Source organism: Copidosoma floridanum, unplaced genomic scaffold, assembly GCF_036245765.1.
Source record: "Copidosoma floridanum isolate Cflo_tuat_1 unplaced genomic scaffold, Cflo_Japanese_pri ptg000014l, whole genome shotgun sequence".
In the NCBI taxonomy this organism is placed as follows: Eukaryota; Metazoa; Arthropoda; class Insecta; order Hymenoptera; family Encyrtidae; genus Copidosoma; species Copidosoma floridanum.
The window spans coordinates 751,228-773,102 of NW_028321891.1; the positions used below are offsets into that span (position 1 = coordinate 751,228).

The following is a 21,875-nucleotide window of genomic DNA, read 5'->3' on the forward strand; positions in this document are numbered from 1 at the left end:
AAAAAAGACTTTATTGCCGATAAGAAACTTTCACGTTTGATGATTTAGTTTTTAATTAATAAATGTGCGAATATTATTAAGGTACTGTCAATTTTATTTTGTTGGCGTGGGAGATTGGGAAATAATAGTTTTACAAATATCTTGCGAATCTTAATATTTCTCTTAGGATCTCTAAAGCAAAGATATTATAACTTTTTTTTTTAGACAAAATATCTTTTATAAGCAACGATTAGAAAAATTGATGCCAAATTTTAAAAATCATTTTAAGATTATTTAGTTATACGTAAACTTTGCATTTATGTAAACTTAAGATGACAATGATTGTGATTTTCGTTTTTATACATGTTCTTATACATATTTTTGTACGTGCAAAATTGTTATGTAAAGTAATGAAATAGTATGTTACGCTACTAGGACGCAAAGGGCGCTCAATGATGCAGAGGCCTGCGCCCGAGTCGCGTATCCTGTTTTTCTCTTTGAGGGTGCAGAGTGAGGTTGTATTAAGTCTTCGTAATGGTTAATTTCACAAGAGTCAAACTGCAGAATTAAAAATATATAAATGTTAATTAAAACATATATTTTACATGGAAAAGCTTAACTTTCTCTATAAGTAATTAGTATTTTCACAATTTTTTTTGTAATAATGAATTAACTTGTACATATACTAAATTAATACGTTCAACTTGACATCACTAGTTATCACTAGTGACGTCAACTTGACGTCAGTTCGTCAAGTGTGAGAGATAAAAAAAAGATGATTTCTTAATCATCTCACTCGCGAAGAAAAATGGGAAGTCGAATTTTGTATCACTCATTTAAATTTGTATAACCAAATTTTTTCGCAAGTTTTCAATCATTCAACATAAATTTTAGTATGATTTAATCTTTACAAAATAATACAACTCAAAAAAGGTGGTTTGAAAGGAATTTAAATGATATCTGAATAACCCTCACTTTTTGCTCGAAAAGAGGAAAAATTATTTTATAGTAGTATTGCATTTAATAAAAAACATTTGTACCGATTTACATTTTGTGGTAACAAAAATCTCAAATTCTAGAAATTTTTCTAGTCTTACTTTCCACTCTAAATAATCTTAACAAAGCACCAGATTATTCGCAAACTTTGTATTATATATACATACGCATATATAAATAAATGAATAAATATATATATAAATAATAAAAATATTAATTTTATAAGGAGAAAAACTTTAAATTGAGATTTTACGTGCTTTACAGATATTAATTCGCAATTCGTTAAGAATATTCGGCCTTAAAGCTAATCTTCACATGTCTTCCTAATTATTTTAATAAGTTTCGAATATTAATCATCTAAGTGTACAGATTCACTTAGCATTGAAAATTTGATATAAATGATTAAAACAAATTAACAAATCTACGATATGTATTTTAAAAAATTTCATATTGTTTCTTGTTCTCTGTTTTTTTTTTTTTTAATAAAGTTCTGTTGGATAATAAAGAAAGGCGTTCTTTTTTCTCCAGATAACGGATGACTGTTTTTTTTCAGTGCCACTATTTTATTTATGATTTATTGATTTATTAAACTTTGTGATCGTATGTTTTGGTTCAACTGCTTATAAGGCCATAACTTTTTTCGCAAAAGTGTACCAATTCTCTTAAAATAAATAAATTAGTATTCCTTCCTCGAGTATTTGCCGGACTGTCATTGGAGGATAATTTTGAGGAACATTTCTTCCAGAGCTTTATCTTTCTCGTCAATCTGGACCTCATAAAACTTTGTGCGCCACTTTCCTAATACTTGTCCAGATTGTATTTTAAACCAGCTAAGTGATATTACTTGAAATAAACATAAAGAGTTGTATTTTTCTCGATTATCTTGTTTGCTTTCGCTGTCTTCTTTCTTGGTTGTCTTTTTCTTTTCTCGTGTTGATATATCGTACCAGGAATTTTCTTTGTTCGTAGTAAAGAAGAATTCTATATTTTTTATGTCGTTACAACCCACTGGTGAGTTACATACAGATTCATAGTTCGTAAGTATTCATGTACTGTAAGCAGTAAATCTCAAACACTCGAGTCAAAAATCAGAATAAACTGTTCCTTCTTTTTTTTCTGGGTTAGTTTTAAAAACTTAGTGATAGTATCTTTTAGACAGATTGTTGTGAACATCGTCCCAACACTTCCTCTTCATATAATATGTTCTACTTTTATTCTGTAGTAATAAATGTCATAAATGTCGTTCAATATAAAAGCTTAATTGTTCTTTGATGCTCTATACTTTTTTTTTTTAAACGTTTCGTTTAGCTTTTTAACATGTACATGAAATGATCGTAAGCTATAGAATTACACGTACAAAAGTTAGTTGATTACTTACAAACTCTACAAGTATATCGCTGTTGGTTTTTACAATTTAAACTTAAAGCTATTTAATAAATTTCAGCTGAAAAAAAATATTGATACTAAAAAAGGAAAATTAAAAATTGATTTTACGGTATTCAGTTGCCTCGTTGGTGTTATCATTAGGATGGTACGTCGAAAAACACATCTATACAGATGTTTTATGTTTTTTTTTTTAAAATGAAATAAATTTCTTTAATTCTCGGGTGCTTTCTCAGATGAGATATCAGATGAGCTATTTGTATCGATCCTAGATATCCCTGTTTTATTATACAGTTTTTTGTTACTAATGAATTTTTGGTCATCGCAGTTCGGGTTTCCATACGTATTTAGACTTGCTTTTAGACAGTTCCTCTTAATAATAAATTCTGATCCTTTGAAAGGCGAAGGCACTTTGATTAAACGATATTGGTACAGCGTAGGTAATTATTGGTCTAATTAATTAGTAAACAGTAACAAATGATTTTGGCTTTACCGTTCAAACGCTTGTTATAAAAAAGTTTGCCTTGTGCTTAAAAGATTCTGTTTGCTGTACGCAGCTGTGCAATTGGGTATTCATGCATGCATACTTAATAAATAGTCGATTTTTACACCCCAATATTTGACATATTTTTTATGCGGAATATCAATTTTTGATCGTGACTAACACTGAGTACCTGTTCAGTTTTGTACCTGAATATTTGCCGACAAACCTTTTCTAAATTCAAATTGCGTCACGTTTGTTATTCTTGTATTAAAGTTGAAGTAATTTTCCGATTATACGCCTTTATCATCGCGTACATTTGCAATGCCCAAGAGACCGTTTTACCTTTACTCTTGTACCTTTATTTATCAATGTACTAGAATTTCTACTTTAACTTTTGTCTCTATAAATATTGCTCTGCGAGCATAGTATATTAGTTAGCGCGCCGCGGCGGCAGAGAAAGCTTCTCTCCGCTTGCCTTCACTTGAGCACATTTTCATAATTTAAGCACTGTAAATATATTGTAAATATTTTTATTGCACATTTGCGTTATATTTATTTTCCGCCGTAAACCACTTCCATCTCTACACGACTGAACTGGATTGGGAGCAGCATAAAACCCCTTCCCTCGCGAACAGTACCTTTAAATTGTATTTTTACTTTTCTGATTTGTTAAGTCTGCTATGATCTAGTCTCATTAAAATTGCGGTTTCGTTTTTTTTGCGGTGGCCGCCGTTTTTGCTCTATAACACATATAGGTTTAAGTCATCTGCGAAAAACGTTGCATATTTGTTTTATCTTGGTTTAATTCGAATAATTTAGCATTTATATGATTGCCGCATTTACTGTTCCTTGTTGCAGACCTATGAAAAGTTTAAATCAGCGCGATTGTTTGTTATTCATATTTACTGTGAATAATTTTCTGTTTTGAAATGGGCTAAACAATATGTTTGTCATGTAGGAAATATTTTTTTAGATAACTGAGTTGCAAGCTTTTTCAATATCTATTAGACATGCTACAATCATTTTATATTTGTCTGGATGTTTACTCGTATATCTTTTAGCAATTTATGTATGTACAGTGATCTTGTATCTGTTGGTTCAAGAATGATTCAAATACTTTGGTCATGCTGGGTAATAAATATATTGATCTGTGGCTTTTTGCTTTATCGGGGGTTTTATCTTTCTTTAGTATGGGTACTGTTTGAACAATTTTCCATGAGTTTGAGTAGTAAGCATTAATTATTGATAATATTATTAAATAGTATTGTAAACGATTCAGAGGTAATTCCAAAAGATAAGTCTTCAGGGTACCCATCGCATTGATATCATTAACGGAGACTTGTTCTCGGGCAAAAAATCCAAAAATTTCGCCCGAACAGGGACTTGAACCCTGGACCCTCAGATTAAAAGTCTGATGCTCTACCGACTGAGCTATCCGGGCCATGAACGTGTTGAGGCGTGTTAGTGTTCCGCCGACGCGCCTTCGTACTTTTATCTGAATTTTTCGAGTTTCAAATCTACCCCAATACTACTCCACTCTCTTTCCTAGAGCTTTCTGTTTTACACTCTAGGTTACGTGACCATCGACCAATGGCTATCAACGTCCACCGATAGTACCATTGGCTGCTGCCCATAGTACCGATGGATATCGATCGTGTCGTCTATGTCTTCTACTGTAGGAATACTGGAATACCTGGAATACAGATTAACATTAAATTTAATATTTTTGTATTTATTTCAATTTTATGATTTGTAGACTCGAGTTGATAAAATTCAATATTCACGTACTTGTTAAATTGTCAACATGAATTGCTATTGAGATTATTAGATATTATGCAATACACTCTTATGATTACCTACTTTGCCAGCGTTATTTTATATCACGCATTAAAAAGGTAGTCATTATTAATGCATTAAAATTTCTATCTCTCAAAGGTCGTTAGAAATGTTAGAATTTCTAGTGTTGTATCAGGCTTGAGCTTAACGTAAAGAATGACAAGAATGCCGCTGGGCAGTTTGCTTTATACCTTTTTATGCGGAGCATTATGGTTGCGCCCGGCGGCGCGGACGGCGGACACGGCGGCTTGTTGATATGCGCGCGCATACACTAGTTTCACTTTTTTCTTTTAAGCACGATATTTCGAGTTTAAACCAGCCAAGTTTTGTTCAATAACCTTCTCAATACATTGCTTTCTATTTCATTTTTTCGACATAAAATGAAAAATGAACTATCAATATCATTTTTTAAATCACAGTTAATGTCATTGTTAAAATTAAAAGGGTCTAAATGAGGTTATCAAACATTCACTATTTTTTTAGCATCAGCATGTTAGAACGGGTAGAATGAATGATCCATATCATTATAGCATTATAGATTATAGGTTGATATTCGAGATTTTCGAGATTCGATTAGTGGCTGCGGTACGATGTACGATATTCGACTGCGCGTAATTCATAACATTGCATTTGAAGGATAACCTTTAAGGCATTCAAGTCAAGCAAGCCTTAAGCAGAGTTTACTCATCTCTGCTTTAAGTGGTGCATTCAAGATTTAAGACTTGGTGTTGATTGATTATTTTTAAAAAGCTGAGAGAAACAAAATTCTTTTTTTACTTAGACTTAAGTAGACGCAGGTTAGTTGAATACAGGAGCCTGCAACGTTAGTTTTTCCCACTAAATTTTAGTGTTTAGGTGTAAAAGTTAATATTGTGAAACGATTAATCATCTTGATTGTTTATAAAAGGCACAATGGAGTCAAGGACGGAGTTCAAACTTAAAAGCCCACCAACTGATGCTGTTTCAGCCGTTGAATTTGGCCCAAATTCTTCACAATTTTTGTTGGTCTCCTCTTGGGACAGCTCAGTTCGTTTATATGACATACAAACAAACACTATGAGATTAAAATACACTCACGATCTTCCAGTTTTAGATATAGCTTTCCAGGTAATCATTTTCTTTTCAACGTTAATGGTACATCAATTACATTGCTATGCGGTTTTGTCAGCCTTTTGACCAAATTTATAAATGCATAAATTTTTTAGGATGCAGTTCATGCTTACAGTGGAGGTTTAGGAAATACTTTAAAAATGTATGACATCAACACAAACACAGGTGAGTGGAAATGCTTTAAATAGGGGCTCTTTTTCTAACTTTTATGGCTTTTTTACGGCTAAAATAGAAACTGTAATGGGAACACACGAACAACCAATTAGAAAAATAGAATATTGTGGTGCTGTGAATGCTATTTTGACTGGAGGCTGGGATGCCGCCGTGAAGCTTTGGGATCCACGCACACCTACTTGCGTTGGAAGTTATATTCAGCCTGATGTGGTCCTAGCACTTTCCATTTGTGGTGATAAATTTGTAGTTGGTACTGCTAAAAGAAAAGTGTGTATTTGGGATTTGAGGAATATGGCAGGTATGTTCCAGAGGCGAGAGAGTAGTTTGAAATATCAAACCAGGTGTATCAAAGGTTTTCCTAATGAACAGGTAATCATTTTGAATTACGCATCTGAATTCACAAGTTTTCAATAATAAAATCTTATAAAAAACAATTTTTGCATTTTCAGGGATATGTATTAAGTAGTATAGAGGGTAGAGTTGCAGTAGAATATTTAGATACTACTCCTGAAGCCCAGAAAAAAAAGTATGCCTTCAAGTGTCATAGAATAAAGGAAAATAATGTTGAACACATATATCCTGTAAATGCAATAAGTTTTCACTCTGGGTATAATACATTTGCTACTGGTGGATCAGATGGATATGTCAACATTTGGGATGGGTTTAACAAAAAACGTTTATGTCAATTCCATCGTTACAATGCCGGTGTTGCGGCTCTTAGTTTCAGTCAAGATGGTTCTGTATTAGCCATAGGTGTTTCATATCTAAATGAAGCGGAAATTCCACCTGGTGGTAGTGATGAAAGAGAAGTTTATATAAGATACGTTAACGATCAAGAAACAAAACCAAAATAATAGTGACTAGCATTTGATAAAAACATTTTTATTACATTCGATGATCGAACTCTTGTTATTTAACCGCATTTTTTGCATATTGTACACATTTTTCGTAAGTATAAGTATTTTATTGCTAAATTAGATATTTTTTTAATTGTTCCGATTTTTTTTTCTTTTTTTACCATAACAAAGGAGTGAATTACACAGTTTGATAAACAAAATAAATACTTTTTTTCAAATATTAATAGTGTTTTTATTTATTTTTTTGTAATATTTTAACCTTAACACGTATATTTTATTTTTTTTTTTTTTAATAAAATGCACTTTTTCTATTGAAAATAGATTACAATTCATTTTTTAACAGTGTAACATGAAAATTACAATTTTATCTTTATCAAGTTACGATTGACAGCTTTTTAAGAAAATTCTTTATAAAAATATTTTATTGTCAACATTTCTTGCAACGCAAAGTTCTATGTACAGTCGTAAAATTATAAGCGCAAGATCTAATCTGTTAACTACATAAATCATTAGATTAATTGTAAGCAAAGATTATAAAGTAGCTTTCGGATAGATTTTCTTGCATTATAATGATAGGCGTATGATTTCCACACACTCGGATAACAATATACACATTTACACGATATTCGATTAAAATTCCAATCTTAGAGACTTTTTATTTTACCTTTCCTCCCCCATAAAATTAGTACTTAAAAAATGATTTAACTAGAGATCACATGAAAATTTGACGGGTAATCAACAAATTCACAATAAAGCCATAAAGTTTCAACAAATGTTTCATATTTTTCTCACATAATTTTACAATTTTCAAGCTAGCTTCACTTATCGACTATCATCTCAAATCATATATGTACTATCAAAAATAATATTTTCAAAAGTATGAAATTAAAAAAAACCATATGATTGCACAACGTCACTTCATTTTGTTGTCTAATGACTTGTTTGACGTACAAAGCAATGATTCGAGAATAATAAATTTTGCAACCATAAAAGTTTTTACTTCACAATAGAAATCTAGATAAAAAAACAATATGTACAGCACGATTAGTGTCAGTCACGAGTCCCCGCGCGACTTAATTAAAGCATCGAGACAAAATTTCGGCACAATCCCTTTTTTCCAGATACACACATGCTCACAATGTTAAAAATACATTCAGTACAAAAAGTTCCTAAGCAAATCCTTGACCAAGTCGTAAGTGGCAAAGCTAATGCCCACAGCGATCGGTCCTTTGATCCAGTTCATGCTCAATCCCTTGTAAAAGGACATAAGGCCGTCCTCCCTGAAACAAAAACCCAAATGAGAGGCATCCCGCAGGAAAACATCCGATTCGTCGTATGCAGAGAGTGACCTACGCGTAAATTTTTCGGGTCATCAAGATGACACCAAGGCTCTGCTGTTGTTTCACCGACGAGGTCTGCATTCGCCTGCGAACAATGTCCAGGGGATAGCTACTGGCTTGGCCGAGCATGCCGGCTACCGCGCCCGCCAGTAAGCCCGACATCGCCGTGAGCCCAGGACTGTGGGCCGTGTAAGCTATACATGGGAAAGATAACTCGCAATGAGGTCACGACAAATCATCAACATTGCGGCGACGTCTTACCGGAGAAGAAGCTCTTAAACTTGTCGTAAAAGAAGAAGCTGCAGCCCGCGTAGGGTATGACGCCGAGTATCGTAGGAGTGAAGCCCCGATAGAAGGCAGAGATGCCCTCTTTGCGGTATATTCGGATGAAGACATGCCGCAGGCCCCTGTACTCCTCCTTCACTGTGACGGCCATCTGTGCCCTGGCCAGGTCCAAGGGGTAAGTGGCAGCTTGGGACGTCACGCCCGCCAAAGCACCGGCAAGGAAGCGCCTCTTGTTGCTCCTGAAACGTCACACGGAGGAAAACACATGGTCAGCGTCATTACGAAGGTCACGAGAGCAAAATGTGGCAATACAAGAGGAGAGAGAATCAAGTCTAGTAAGTATAGGTACACTTCGCTCGAGTCGACTTTGAGAAGTCTCTTCCACTGCTCGTAGGTGGTGAACTGGATGGCGGCGTAGGGAATGATCCGGACCATGGTGGCACTGTTGCCTCGCCACAGGCTGAAGAGGCCGTCCCTCTTGTAGGTGGTAACGAGGAACTCGATCGCCGCCCTGGCCGAGTATGGCTGCTGTGATATCTGGAAATTGATTTTCGTCCTGTCGAGGGGAGCTATCGTCGTCTTGGCCGCGCCCCCGGCCACCGCACCGGCCACGAGGCTCGTCCAGACTCGCTGGGAGTTCGTTAAGTGCGCGTCGCCGTCCGCGTGACTGCGGTCTTCCATCGTTGACTTTATCGATTCCTAAAATACACAACGAATAACTATAAAGGCATAAATAATTCTTTGATGGCAATACTGCTATTTTTTATTCACGAGATGAGTATCAATTATATTTACGATGTAAAAATTTTGCAAAAGTAGCGCTACTCCGCTTGTTGTGACGAATTATTTGATAATAGCACGTGTAACTATAATATGGTTTATTGACAATGCTGATAGAGCAACTGGAACGGAAAAAAAAAAAAAAACAATCTTTTGCTCCAGTAAAGTTTAATCATCTCGTGGATAAAAGTAGCAACATTTCCTTATAAAAAATGTGAGAAAAATGAATTTTTCTGGATCAGTTGGGTGGTTTTTTTGTAGCCAATCGTGAACGTGCGTGCTTACCGATGCATCGCTGCCCGTCGCCGATTTCATCGGATGCGCCAGCAACGGCTTCCTGCTCTCGCTGCTCACTGCGGAAATTTGTATGCTGCTCCTGAGGCCGCTTTCCACGTGCCCGCTCATTTCTTTTTCCTCTCCTTTCCCCTTTTTTCCTTCCTCTCATGTAGTTTGCGTCTACAGGCTCGATTTACTGTTAACAGTTTTCTCGACGTGGACTGCTTACTTCATAGAAATTTTCGTGCTGCAACATACCAATGTATACGGTTGTTATCTCTCGGAAAAGTTTCAATTTATCTGTGAATCATGGAAAAAAAAAAAAAAATGATAAATCATACGCAAACGAGTAGCTTGTTGGCTTGTTAAATGGCGCGCAACCTTATATAATGATATAAGACGATAGCACGGTGACATATGTGCACGTGTATAATATTACCAAGTTCCATTTGTGGCTCGATTGTTGAAACTGATGAAAATTGATACAGTTGAGAATCGCAGGCGCACCTCATGTCGCATCAGGCATGTCTATACGTATAGTAAGAATGATCGACCAATAAAAAAAAAAAAAAAAAGAAAGAAAAAGATGTATTGCGCGTTACTTCTGTGATGAAACGATAAAACTATCTTTTTAGGTCCTATGGAAAAAAAAAAAAGAGTTAGAACTCAACAAGTACCGATCTAGATACGGTCAAGGGTACGAGATGGGTTTAAGAAATAAACAATCATCAAGTCGCGCCAATTGCGCTCGCGGTGACCTAGAAGGTCGCTTTTAAAGCCTGAGCCAGTTCATGTTACAGACTCGATCGACTACTATACTTAATACTTATCTTAGCTGATGTGAGCTACGATCGGAAGAGAGGAAAGATTATTTACGCGTTATCCATAAGAGAGATACATATCGCTCATTCGTATTTATCATAGAGATTTTTGTTTTACTGCTGTTTCGCTGAATGTTTGCATACGTGTACGAAACATACTTACACACAAATGATATATTTAGATGATAAAATCTTTGTCTCATCTGGAAATATTAACAATAATAATAATAATAATGAGCACGCTAAACCCTGAAAAATAAAAAATGTAGAGGTGTTGTCACGAGTGACGTGTTTACCATTGGCATATTTTTATCATTGGTTCGCAAATATTAACATATTTAAAGTGTCGTCGAGAGAGGGAATGAAGTGATCAGACAAAGAGAGGGAGTGCGTGTTTTCGCTAATACATATATATATATATATATATATATACTTGTATAGTATAGTTATCATCAAAGAGCTTTTCAATGCAATGACTGGCAGGAAAGCTGCCTCCTCGTTTTTTTCATGTCCATCTGATTGTGGTGGTTAAAAAAGAAAAATATTTGCAAATCTGCGCAAAAAAATTATCAACATATGCGTGTTTAGCATATCGCGAGGATTAAAAAAGTGTGCTGTCTCTTCGTTCCAAAGCGCTGGATTAATTAAGACGTGACAGCTTTTACATATACATACATGAGTATTGCAATTGATATAAAAAAAATACAAAAATAGGTAATGAGTAGTACTTAAGTTGTATTCATTAAAAAAAAAGATAGGATAGGAGAGCCGGCGGAGCACAAAGAGGCCTCTCTACGATACTGCCGAGCGTATATAGTGGGTGTATTATACGCGAAAGAGTATGCACACCTGTATCTATAAATATACAGATACCTATATAATCTCCCCGAAAGAGATGCTGGGTTTTACAATGATGTATAAACTAAGTATACTTGTATAGCGATTACCTTGACGTTTCGGAGCGGTGCATCACGACAGTAGCGGTGGCAGCGTTGCACGGGATCGAAGGCTCGTCGGAGCGAGGAGAGATCTTACCTAATTGTAATATAAGTATGTGCAGTAAAACCAAACTGAGCGAATTTGGAGCCAACTCTTGACAACAACAACAACTATGTATATATATATATAGGTATACACACACTCACACACACACACACTCGTACACCATAACTTTAAGTACCTATATACCAACGGACTGACTAGCCTGCTTACTTGCCCGTTCCTCCTCTTCTTCTCCTCCTCGTCATCATCGTCATCAACAACATCTTTTGGGCAGCTTCATTTTTTATCAACAACAACTCCGTTTACTTTCGACCGATGGAGGCTAGCGATGTCGGTCCCGGCCAACTAACGACTGTCGGAGTCGGACGCTCATGTTAATCCGCGACTAGCGCCAGCTGATGTGTGTTTATAAGTTTGCTTATACCTATATATGGCAAGTAGTCCCCCCCCTCCGCCCCTCTGTACAACACCCTCACGATTTCTATTATATATAATTATAATTTCGCTTGGTCTATCCTTTTTTTTTTTTTTTGGGTGCAAATTTTGCAATTGACTTTTTTTTGTTTTTCAAATTTTTTTTTTGAAATAATTGTATCGGTATCGGCACTTTTTTGTTTTATCGATTTTTCGAAAAATCGAGCAGTAAGCGATAAAAGTACAAGTTTAGTAGTAATGGAAGACAAATACAGTACATTTCAGGGCGAATAAAATACTGAAATTCAGGAAAAAAATGGTAAAATTGTAGATGATGAGGTTCAAACGGAAAACCTGCGTTAACGATTGTGGGTATTGGAAAACGATACGAGCGCTCATAAAATTATTATCAACGACAGAATCGACGACCGCTCCCTCTCTCTGTTGTTCCCCCGATTTCCAAAAGGTGTCCAAATACTATATCTATTCGTATAATGTTTCACCCTGTAAGTAGGTACACACATCAGGATATCCATCCCAATTCCCAATACTCAATTGGGCACAGAGAAATAAGAATGTATACATGTACTAGGCAGTAGACACATTTTTCTTTTTCTCATCTCTCTGTAAGCATATATACGAATAACTTCGACTGACGGAGCGAGCAGTACAATATTAGTATATATACATCGTGGCTTTTTTTTTCCTCTTCCTTCGCGCGACGCGAGAGGAGGCTTTCTCTCTCTTCGTATCGGCATACTCTTGTCGTTGTTCATCAGCACTTGTGTTACCTTATTGCAGTTTGTCGCGCGTATAAAGTATATACCGCTGATGTTTGTGACTTGTGACATTTTTGCTTGGTTCAGCGATTAGCTCTGCAGTTCTTCGGTATATAGTCTGCCTGTTGACGCCACAAAATTACCATCCAGTACCTACCCGTCTCGCTCACGCCTTGCACCTATACTTATCATCATCTTCTTCGAAAGGTAAGCTATATACTCGCGAGTACTTATTTGTTTTTCTTCGTTACTTGAATCATTGTTACTTGGTATTTTCGTTACGTCAAACGATCGAATGAAATCAGCGTACCTGTGGTTAAAAAAAAAAAAAAAAAAAAAAAAAAAAAAAAAAAAACTCTTGGCATACGAGAGAGATAGAGAGGAGCATGCACGTTTATGGCATACACTGTATGTGTTTCTTTTTTCTGGCTCTTTCTCTCTCTCTTTCTCCGCTCCCCCTTTAAAAGCGTATACAGATATTTCTCTTTTAAAGCTACATTACGAGATGATATACATTTTATCCTGCACAATGTGCTTATCACTTCGACTCGTCCCAATTGCAGCTTCGATCTACGTGCCCAAAAAATTTCGACTGCACAGCTACATATATATATATATGGTATAGGGTTCTGACAGTAGCGCTTCCTGCATGCACGTCCATCAGGATGCTTCGTGTTTCATGTTCATGGGCACGCGCACTAAACCCCTCATCTCCTTCCTCGCAACCCCTGTACCTATATACCCTTGTTTACTTCCCAAGTACCCTTAACTCGCGTATAGTTCCGCGTGGGGGCACGTTGGAAATGTTTTAACTTGCGATTTCGATTTTCCCCCCTGATGCTCTTGTACCTATACTTGATATACGTGCACGCATCGACCGATCTTCGATCTTTCTCCTTTGCCTTTGTAATCTATGAATAAGTACGTCATGTCCTGATACACGCGCGCACACGTCAACTCTCCCGTCAACGAAGTTTGGTATGATTTATAGGTACATGTTTTTTATTTCATTTTTTTTTTTGCTTGAAGAACTTTTATCCGTACGACTTGCAAATTAGACAAAGTGAAATCTCGCGAATTGTTCTTTTAGCACAATATGCACAGTTACACGTACGCAAAATGTGTATTTGTCGAGTGCAAATTAATAAAGCCCACGTATATATATAATTTATACATAAGTAAGTGCGTGCGCGAGTCGATGACGATCGACAATTTCGTATATGTATATTGATGTTGTGAACGCCGTTGCTATTACACGCTTACGTGTATACTGGCGCGAACAAGTGCGCAAATCGTTTTTTTGTTTGTTTGTTCGGTTCGCGCTAAGAGAGGCCGCACAGCGCGCGCTCAAACGAACCAATGATTTACAACGAGTGTACTTAAATGGGCTCTGGAGTGCGGAGTAACGAAAAATATATGCGCCCGCGGAATCAATAGGCACCTTATCTCCGTCGCCGTCATCGATATCTCCGCGGCGCTGATAAGCGCAAACTCTGCCGTTGCCGTCGCTCGCTTCAACTCGGCCCAATACACCGCGCAAACACGTGTGAGGAGACAGCTTTTTTCCCTTTTTTTTTTTTTTTGCTTCGCCAAGTCTCGGATAGAGTACCGTCGTTATTTATAGATATAAAAAATATCACGTATGCAACCCGGCGGTGGCAGGGAGAGAGAGAGAGAGGGAACGCGCGTTACAGATAAATAATGTGCCGACAAATCGCAATTCGAAAGTTAAGTGGCACGCATCAGCGCGGAGAGCATATAACAACCGGGATGTAAGCACATACGAAAACATCACCAATATGAGTTTGTAAGCGCGTTGCTTTCCAAACAACATCGAGGACTCTCGATTTTCCTCGTTCCTAATCGATAATTACTTATTCGTTATTATGTCGTTATCGCGTAAAAATACGCGAGCGTCGTTGTATTCTTCGTGTAACCGAATAACAAAAAAGTTGATATATCTCTGGTCCGTGGTATAAGTGCATGCGTCATGAATGTGTTTATTATACTTTTGTTTTGCGTTCGAGTGCACGGCAAGGATACATGTATATAATATATAACATATACATTGAAAATTAATCGATTGCGCGAAGGAATTCCCAATGTATATATGTATAGAGTTGCCTTGGTGTGGTGCTATACCATACGAAAAGGGAATGCAACGACCGATGGCTATACGGCGGATACGTGATTCGGTTGGAAAATGCTCGATCGGCAGGCCGTTCTTGTGTACATGATAAAGTATTACGCGAAGCAACTGTGCACTGCCTTATTACAATATTTATACTCTCGCACCGAGTTTATGACTTTTTGCCACAGTCTACACTCGACGATCACGTATTCGTGCTTTGCAATCAGTAAAAGTGCCATTTTTCTCTACAACATGAGGTGATGTCCTTGCGATTTAATTTGTTTCTCACCTTAAAGGTTTTCCATACCACAATATTGGTGTATAGCCCACACATTTCGGTATATATTTATTTTGTTGCACGTATATCGTGGTTATTACTCGTTACGCTCGACTCTGTAATGCCTATATACCTCTAAACGAGTTTCCCTCCAAGCAACGAAGAACGAGAGCTACCGACAACTTTTCGTTACTTAACTTCCGCGTTTGCAGTTCGCTCACCGACTTTCACTGTTTGCCATCCTTGAGATGCACTTCTATATTTCTACGTGCTGTATATATATATATATATTTGTGTACCCGTACCTGCTGCCATTACAGCAATCGAAATACGCGCTCCTTTGGTTAATTTTAATCAATTTTCCAACAGTGCCATTTTTCACTAGCCATCATGTACGTGAATCTTTTTTCAAATAGTTGTTTCGGTAGATTTACAACAATGCGCTTATTGTCGCGAGGCAGAACCTATTTCTAATACTATTGTTTCCCAATGCACGTTTTTGGCCAATGCTTTTCTAGGTCCACTTGATACTCTTCGTTATTCCAACTGTACTAGTTCGATGCATTTTTTGGCAACCTTATCTAGGTATAAATTTAACGATTTCTGAACCACTGCAGCTGTAGTTTATATTGTTGTGGAATTCTGGCAAATTCGTCTCAGTGAAGTTAGCGATCATTACCGTAAATTTCTCTCTCAATTACAGTATGAAATATAAAAAGCAATATTTTAACGTTATCACACGACTAGATGTTAATAATTACAATAATAGTGTTGTATCTCATTATACATATATTGATTTTATACATGTACAAGTACTAATAATATACTTAATAGTGTAAATATTTGCAAACACCTAGATACTGTCATTATTACTATTTCATATAATAGTTTGAATTTAAATCAGTACATTTGCACCCATAGGATATAAATTTAAAGAAAAATCATACCGAGCTCCTTAGTACTTACACACAATTCATTGTTGTTATTTTTATTATTTTTTTCAGATAAAATAAAAAGTAGAAGAGAGAAGAAGATAGCAAGAAACGACGACGATGGCGACACAGATGTGATCGAGTAAAGGCACACGACCTCGTATCACATCGATAATTAAATACGCAAACAGCAGCCGCGTAAAAACCGACGTACACCAGAGCAACCAAGAATGGAGAAGGAAGAGGCAGCGGCCGCGTCCGCGAGTTCGATGGCCAGGGAAGCCAACGCGCCGGTACCCTCGGCACCACCCTCGGCACCACCATCTTACGAGGAAGCCATTGGCTTGATACCGGGTGCAGTGCCAAACGTCCTCCAACCGGGAATGGCACCCTATCCGCTAGTTCCGGCCCAGCCGATGCCCATGGTGGCGCCGATGACTACAAATTGTACGTTTTTTTTTTTTTTTTTAAATTATCAGTATAAACCACCAGCCTACGTATACTGTTAGCCGTGTGCCCTTTTTCCTCGTACGTTAAAGATGCGCCTACGCTGGTCGCTCAGCCGCAGGTACAGAGCGCCGCCCAGTCGCAAGCGCCGGGGGTACGGATCATTCATCAGCAGACCGTTCACATAACCATGGGCCCGAACCCCATCAAAATGAGCTGTCCGTCCTGCCACAAGAACATTAAGACGACTACGACGTCCGACCATCAGCCGGTCGCCCATATATGCTGTATCGTCCTCTGCTTGTTTGGGTAAGCTTCGTTTCACGATTAAGAACTAACAATTTGAGTTTTTTTTTTTTTCTTTTTCTTTTCATGCAGCATTCACAGCATTGTTTTAGGCAGGTTTTTAACAATTTCTTTAACAGGTTTAATAAATTTGCACGAAAAATTAGTACCGTGAAAAATATTATCAGGCATTATCAAGTTTTTCCTCGTTTTATAAAATTTTAATAATATTTGTGAATTCTTATAAAATCAAGAAATATAATAAAAAGTATAAATAATCCTTTTGGGGGTTTCCTACGTCAAAATTAGAAATCAATGTCAATAAAAATACACGAATAAAATAGTGTGGATTTTATTTCCAAGTCACTTGAAGCAATATGATAGACAATATTTTTAATTCGCGCAGGTTAAAATTGGCGATTTTTGGCGAGAGGGTATGGATTGTAAGACATTTTTCTTATCGTATAAAATAAGCACGCAGAGCTATCAAGTTTGAATTGGTAAAGATAATACTATCTTTCGAAAAGTCTCGATAAGTTTTTATACATTTTACAAATATTATGTTACTTTTTATTTTGGACGAGAAGTCCAGAGATTAATAAGTAGTCCAACTTCAGTTTAAAAACCTATTTCCTCCTAAAACTCTAAAAATGAAATATATATTTTTCCCGCCAGCATTATGTATTTTTTTAAAACTTTTTTCAATTTTTTTCCATGTATAGTTAATCATAGTTGTAAAGCTTTAAAACATATTATATTTTGAAACTTTATTTGAAAAGGAATTTTTTTTTAATGCTCTGGAAGCAAAATAGAATCGAAGTAAAAAATAATGATACGTAACGAGTATAATGTTTGGCATCAATTAAAAGATATTAAAAAGATTTTGTTAAAAATTAGCAACGTCATAATGTATATCGTACGGATTTCATAATCATACATTTTACTCCAGTCAACATGTAGCAGTCATTTTGCCTAGCCGTGCACATGTTATTCTTTTTATAGTTTTAATGACTTTCTGAGAAATTTCTTGCGATTGAAAAACTTGTTTTGCGTTTTACTTCGACTTTTTCTACGCAACATATTTACTTAAAAAAATATTTTTCATTACGTACATGCGTAAACATTATAGTTGTATTTTCTACAGTATATAACTTTTTAGAAAATGTTTCTCATTCTCATACATATATCTGACAACAAGTAATTTTTTTTTTATATGAGTGAGTAATTTTTTTTTATATTTTTTTTATACTAGTTAAGTATAGAAATTGTAACTAAGTAATAATGAGTTGCCGGTCCTCGCAGGTGCTGCCTGTGCTCGTGCTTGCCCTACTGCCTGAGCGCCTTCATGAACGTCCACCACTTCTGCCCGAACTGCAAGGCGTACATCGGTACCTGGAAGGGCTGATTGTTCGATCTGTCTAGCCTGCGAGTCTAGAGTTTACAAAAAAAGCCAATGTGCAGTGCGCATTCACGCATAAGCTTATTATATATACACGACGTGATCAGCGAGGAAAAAAAAAAATTTCTTAAAAAAAATCTTGGAACGAGATCGAGAGAGCTCCTTCATCAGTATTTTTGTGTTTCATTGATTCGCTTCACGTTGGTATTGAGTAATAATCATGCGATTGTAAAAATAGAGAATAATATCGGACTATGAATGTTGTTACGATTGAAATGGTCTGCTGTAGCTATTTAGGTTTAAGTGTAAATTGATAAGAGGGTTATCGCGATTCGACCAAAATAAAACAAAAAATAAATCATCGACTTTTCTCGTGTCCAGAGCACATCTAGTCTCACTTGGTAAGGGAGATCTGTCATCAAAAGCTAAAATACTCTACAATTAATCTATCTTATTTCTATCTTTGAAGACCAACTATTTGTAAAGAAAATAATGTGCGTAGCTCGAGATTCAATTGTTCGAGAGAACAGTTTTTTTTAATACAAAACTAAACAGCAAAAGTGTTACCAACAAAGAGATTGTAGATTTGAGATGGAGGATAAACGTTTAATCACATATTTGCGTCGCACTATTGAAGAGGAAAAAATATAAGGAACTTTGACCAATATTGCATTTTTTTTTTTTTTAACTTGTTTCCAGTTATATTTTGTGTATATATTTTTTAAAATACAACGTAAATAAACCAAGATGTGCTTTTTCGCACGATTAATCACCAGCCCTTCCAAATCGCCGCTCCGTTGTCTAAACTCACTTATCAAAATTCCCTACAAATTTAATTTGATGTGCAATACTACTCTAATAAAAATTTCATCGGTATAAATAAATAATATTGGTATATTTAACATTTCACTAGTTTAGCAAATATTCCAACGTCATGAATTATCATTTAGACGAATAAAAAATAATTTGACAATTCCCGATTACAAAATAAATCAATAAATGATAGTGTAATTGAATGACAAGAGGGGATTGGAGGGTTCGCGACTCAATTTCATTCGATGCGACAGCAATAAACCGTGCAATCTCCATATTATGTGGGGCTTTATGTATGACATTCGATATCGTATCTAAATTGTATCTGCCCACTCAATTATTCCACGGGAACAACACGAGAGGAAATGGAACGAAGGGGCCTGTCGTAGCCAGCTCAAGCTAGTCAATCAAACTTACTCGGAAATGTTGCGCGATACTTCAACCCCTGACTAAATATCACATAGTTTCCCTTAAAATCTTTTCGATTGACTCGACTTTGATTACAATCCACGTTTTGATGTGTCAGCATATTTATTATCTCTCTCTGACTATGGAACATAATATCATCCGAAATCGAATTAGTATTCGCTATAAATAATATCAAAGGACTAAATACGAATTGCAGTACGCGGACTCAAAAAAAAAGAAATCACAATTTTCAACCAATCATACAAAGTATGAATATAGAACATAATGAAAAGACTCATAATTCATAAAAACTATTTATTTGAAAATATTTAGTAAGTATTAGCATTGGGTTTCATGGGTTGCCAAGGTAAAAGAAAAGTAAGACAAACACCCGTAGATACGTATGTCTCTTCGAAGTTCCGAGAGGCGAACCCCTAGACCTAGACAAAAGAAATCGATACGCGTGCACAGCTTAAATACTTCAAATTCCCAAAGACAAAAAACGTCGCACTTGCCAAACGAGATGCTGCAGAAGCAAAAAGTCCCTCGCTTGGCAGCCGGCCGATTAACAATCCGGCGGCTCAGTGACGCCGATGTTCCCTCTTCATGACTTCCGGTTCGGGGGGTGTAGTCGGGTGAGAACATCTGTCGCAGCAGCCAAGGTACCTCTCCCTCATTGGTAGTAACGTCGCGTGGGGTGATTCATTTGAGTTTGTGTGGGGGCAGCTCGGCAATATCCACACAACAAATGAATTGGTATATATACATTTGTATGCTTGATGGGGTAAAACTACGTGACGTTATTAATTTGAGGTCTGCTCAACTGTAGCTCTACGTGGATGACTGGCGTCTACGTTTAATCGCGATGAGAAATCTAATACCTATTTCTTCCGACAATAAATAAAAACTTGAGGACTATTGTGGAAGTTTCAATCGCTCTCTATTCGCGATTCTTTTCTTTACAAACTGCATCTCCGTCATTCGGAAAAACTAAAATTAAAAAAAAAAAACACTTTTGTTATTTCTTTCGCTTCTCTATGCTCAGCGAGGTTAGTTGTGTTCGACTATACATAACTATTTTGTTTAAAAATTTTTCGAATTTTCGAAATTACTAATTAGTATTTTACCGGTTTTAATATGACATGGACAAAAATGTCATGAACTTAAAAAGTGCAAAGCTTCATTCAGATTCGTTCCTATTGTGGAAAAAAAAAACACGTCTTGTTTTTATTTTTTTAATGACTTACCAAATTGAAATTTGATTTATAACTGATAAAGTACATTAGACGCACAGTTAAATTCGTAATCGTCGCTTTGGTCAGCAAATCAACTAATAGACGTAATAATTACAAATTAAATACATGAAGCTCAAAAATGTAGAAATCAAGTCTGTTTGTAACAAGCGTTTATTTGCATTTTTTCTTGGTGTTGATTAACGATTACATTTACGAAAAAATTCGAATAAATGAGATTTAAAAAATATGGTACTATAAAACTTGAATGGTATGAACAAAATCAAAAGAGAAATATATGTAAGGCGATTGCCGAAAGTTTTATCCAACGTTAAGGGAATCATAATATTGTTGAATAAGATGTGTGAAAATTCTAATACTAAAGTCTCAAAGATTTTGTAAAAAACTGGGTAAAAAATGAAATAAAAGTATTTTTTTGAAACAAAAAAAAAAATAAAAAAGAGAACTTACCAAACACTAGTATTCCATGTATTTATTTATTACCTCTCATTTTTACCTTGCGTATCGTTAGTCGTTTCAGTTTAACTATTGTTCATCTCATTTATACTGCAAAATTTTTCATCCACGATGAATTATTAATTTTACATATGACTTAAATGAAAATTCAAAGAAAGTACCTAGTACTGTCCATCATCACTGTTTGTGTCACGGCACATATTTTTGCGTCGCGCATCAAAAGAAAAACAAAAGGAAAAGACAACCGAATGACCGGCTACTCAAAGAAACTGGTAAGGTGGATAAAGTCTTGAGATCGGGATGAGGTAATTCCGGTAAAACATTTTTCTGCTCGAAGGACCGATCAATAGATGAAATTTAATTTCCAGGAGCACAGCCAAGTCTGAAAAAGGCTCGACGGTCGCTCGCCGCATCAGCATTGTTTGCTCAGCAAGACTCGGTGTCGCCGAAGGGTCGCAAGGGATCACAGGTGAAAGGTGAATAAACTCAAGTAACGTAACATTTGCCAACTGTTTATTCCGTGAAAAATCGTCAGTGCCACGATTAGATAAACGTACATCCATCTGTCCAGGTGAACCAAGAACATATCATACACTCAACAGAGTTGATCGTAAAAAAAAGTGTACCCGATTGTTCAAACAAATTCCTTCAACTTGTCTAATCGCGCTGTTGTGCGGCACAATTCATGCCCGTATTAATTATGTACAGAGATTGAAAAAATGGTATATTTTAATAACATGGCGTTAGTCGCACGATAGGTACGTACACAGGTAGGTACATGTATAAATATCATAGGCAGTGTTTCGACGCGCTGCTCATCTCCAGATTTTAAAAGAATCGCACCCAAAGATGCTGGTCTTTGTCTATTCCCACAACGCAATGCAATACATGTAACACATATACGCTTAGGTATACGTTGGATAAAAATTGCGTTCACCACGTACAGCAGCAAGAGAGA

General features: G+C 36.2%; 3 protein-coding genes and 1 non-coding gene across 10 annotated transcripts; 2 read left to right on the forward strand and 2 right to left on the reverse strand.

Annotated features, from left to right (window-relative positions):
* Window positions 1-4,210: 4,210 nt before the first annotated feature.
* TRNAK-UUU (transfer RNA lysine (anticodon UUU)) lies at window positions 4,211-4,283 on the reverse strand. The gene has a single exon. It is a non-coding gene; the product is annotated as a tRNA-Lys (tRNA).
* A 1,019-nt stretch (window positions 4,284-5,302) lies between these two features.
* Bub3 (mitotic checkpoint protein Bub3) lies at window positions 5,303-7,043 on the forward strand. Its single transcript, XM_014351899.2, has 5 exons — window positions 5,303-5,475; window positions 5,586-5,785; window positions 5,884-5,953; window positions 6,021-6,331; window positions 6,412-7,043. Exons 2-5 carry the CDS (start codon window positions 5,591-5,593, stop codon window positions 6,814-6,816), a joined length of 981 nt encoding a protein of 326 aa, XP_014207385.1. The 5' UTR covers window positions 5,303-5,475; window positions 5,586-5,590; the 3' UTR covers window positions 6,817-7,043.
* Window positions 6,854-11,678, reverse strand: DPCoAC (dephosphocoenzyme A carrier). Of its 7 annotated transcripts, none has more exons than XM_023390112.2 (7): window positions 11,534-11,678; window positions 11,269-11,356; window positions 9,510-9,747; window positions 8,794-9,143; window positions 8,421-8,683; window positions 8,173-8,353; window positions 6,854-8,099 (listed from the first exon to the last, which is right to left on the reverse strand). In XM_023390112.2, the coding sequence occupies exons 3-7, from the start codon at window positions 9,627-9,629 to the stop codon at window positions 7,973-7,975; spliced, it is 1,041 nt and encodes a 346-aa protein (XP_023245880.2). In that variant the 5' UTR covers window positions 9,630-9,747; window positions 11,269-11,356; window positions 11,534-11,678; the 3' UTR covers window positions 6,854-7,972. The 7 variants fall into 7 exon arrangements, with proteins under 7 accessions (XP_023245880.2, XP_023245879.2, XP_014207390.2 ...); XM_023390111.2 differs by having other exon boundaries at window positions 11,522-11,678; XM_014351904.2 differs by having other exon boundaries at window positions 11,514-11,678.
* Window positions 11,679-12,398: 720 nt separating this feature from the next.
* Window positions 12,399-20,844, forward strand: LOC106638639 (lipopolysaccharide-induced tumor necrosis factor-alpha factor homolog). Its single transcript, XM_014351906.2, has 4 exons — window positions 12,399-12,723; window positions 15,929-16,303; window positions 16,396-16,612; window positions 17,891-20,844. The coding sequence occupies exons 2-4, from the start codon at window positions 16,087-16,089 to the stop codon at window positions 17,991-17,993; spliced, it is 537 nt and encodes a 178-aa protein (XP_014207392.2). The 5' UTR covers window positions 12,399-12,723; window positions 15,929-16,086; the 3' UTR covers window positions 17,994-20,844.
* Window positions 20,845-21,875: the final 1,031 nt, after the last annotated feature.

What these genes read in the sequence shown, in the direction of transcription:
- LOC106638639 (XM_014351906.2), top strand. Translation starts at nt 16,087, where the DNA reads ATGGAGAAGGAAGAGGCAGCGGCCGCGTCCGCGAGTTCGATGGCCAGG. An exon ending in GGCGCCGATGACTACAAATT is followed by an intron (nt 16,304 to 16,395) that starts GTACGTTTTTTT and finishes CGTACGTTAAAG; the next exon opens with ATGCGCCTACGCTGGTCGCT. An exon ending in ATCGTCCTCTGCTTGTTTGG is followed by an intron (nt 16,613 to 17,890) that starts GTAAGCTTCGTT and finishes CGGTCCTCGCAG; the next exon opens with GTGCTGCCTGTGCTCGTGCT.
- Bub3 (XM_014351899.2), top strand. Translation starts at nt 5,591, where the DNA reads ATGGAGTCAAGGACGGAGTTCAAACTTAAAAGCCCACCAACTGATGCT. An exon ending in TGACATCAACACAAACACAG is followed by an intron (nt 5,954 to 6,020) that starts GTGAGTGGAAAT and finishes CGGCTAAAATAG; the next exon opens with AAACTGTAATGGGAACACAC. An exon ending in AAGGTTTTCCTAATGAACAG is followed by an intron (nt 6,332 to 6,411) that starts GTAATCATTTTG and finishes TTGCATTTTCAG; the next exon opens with GGATATGTATTAAGTAGTAT.
- DPCoAC (XM_023390112.2), bottom strand. Translation starts at nt 9,629, where the DNA reads ATGAGCGGGCACGTGGAAAGCGGCCTCAGGAGCAGCATACAAATTTCC. An exon ending in AAAGTCGACTCGAGCGAAGT is followed by an intron (nt 8,684 to 8,793) that starts GTACCTATACTT and finishes GTGACGTTTCAG; the next exon opens with GAGCAACAAGAGGCGCTTCC. An exon ending in GTTTAAGAGCTTCTTCTCCG is followed by an intron (nt 8,354 to 8,420) that starts GTAAGACGTCGC and finishes TCCCATGTATAG; the next exon opens with CTTACACGGCCCACAGTCCT.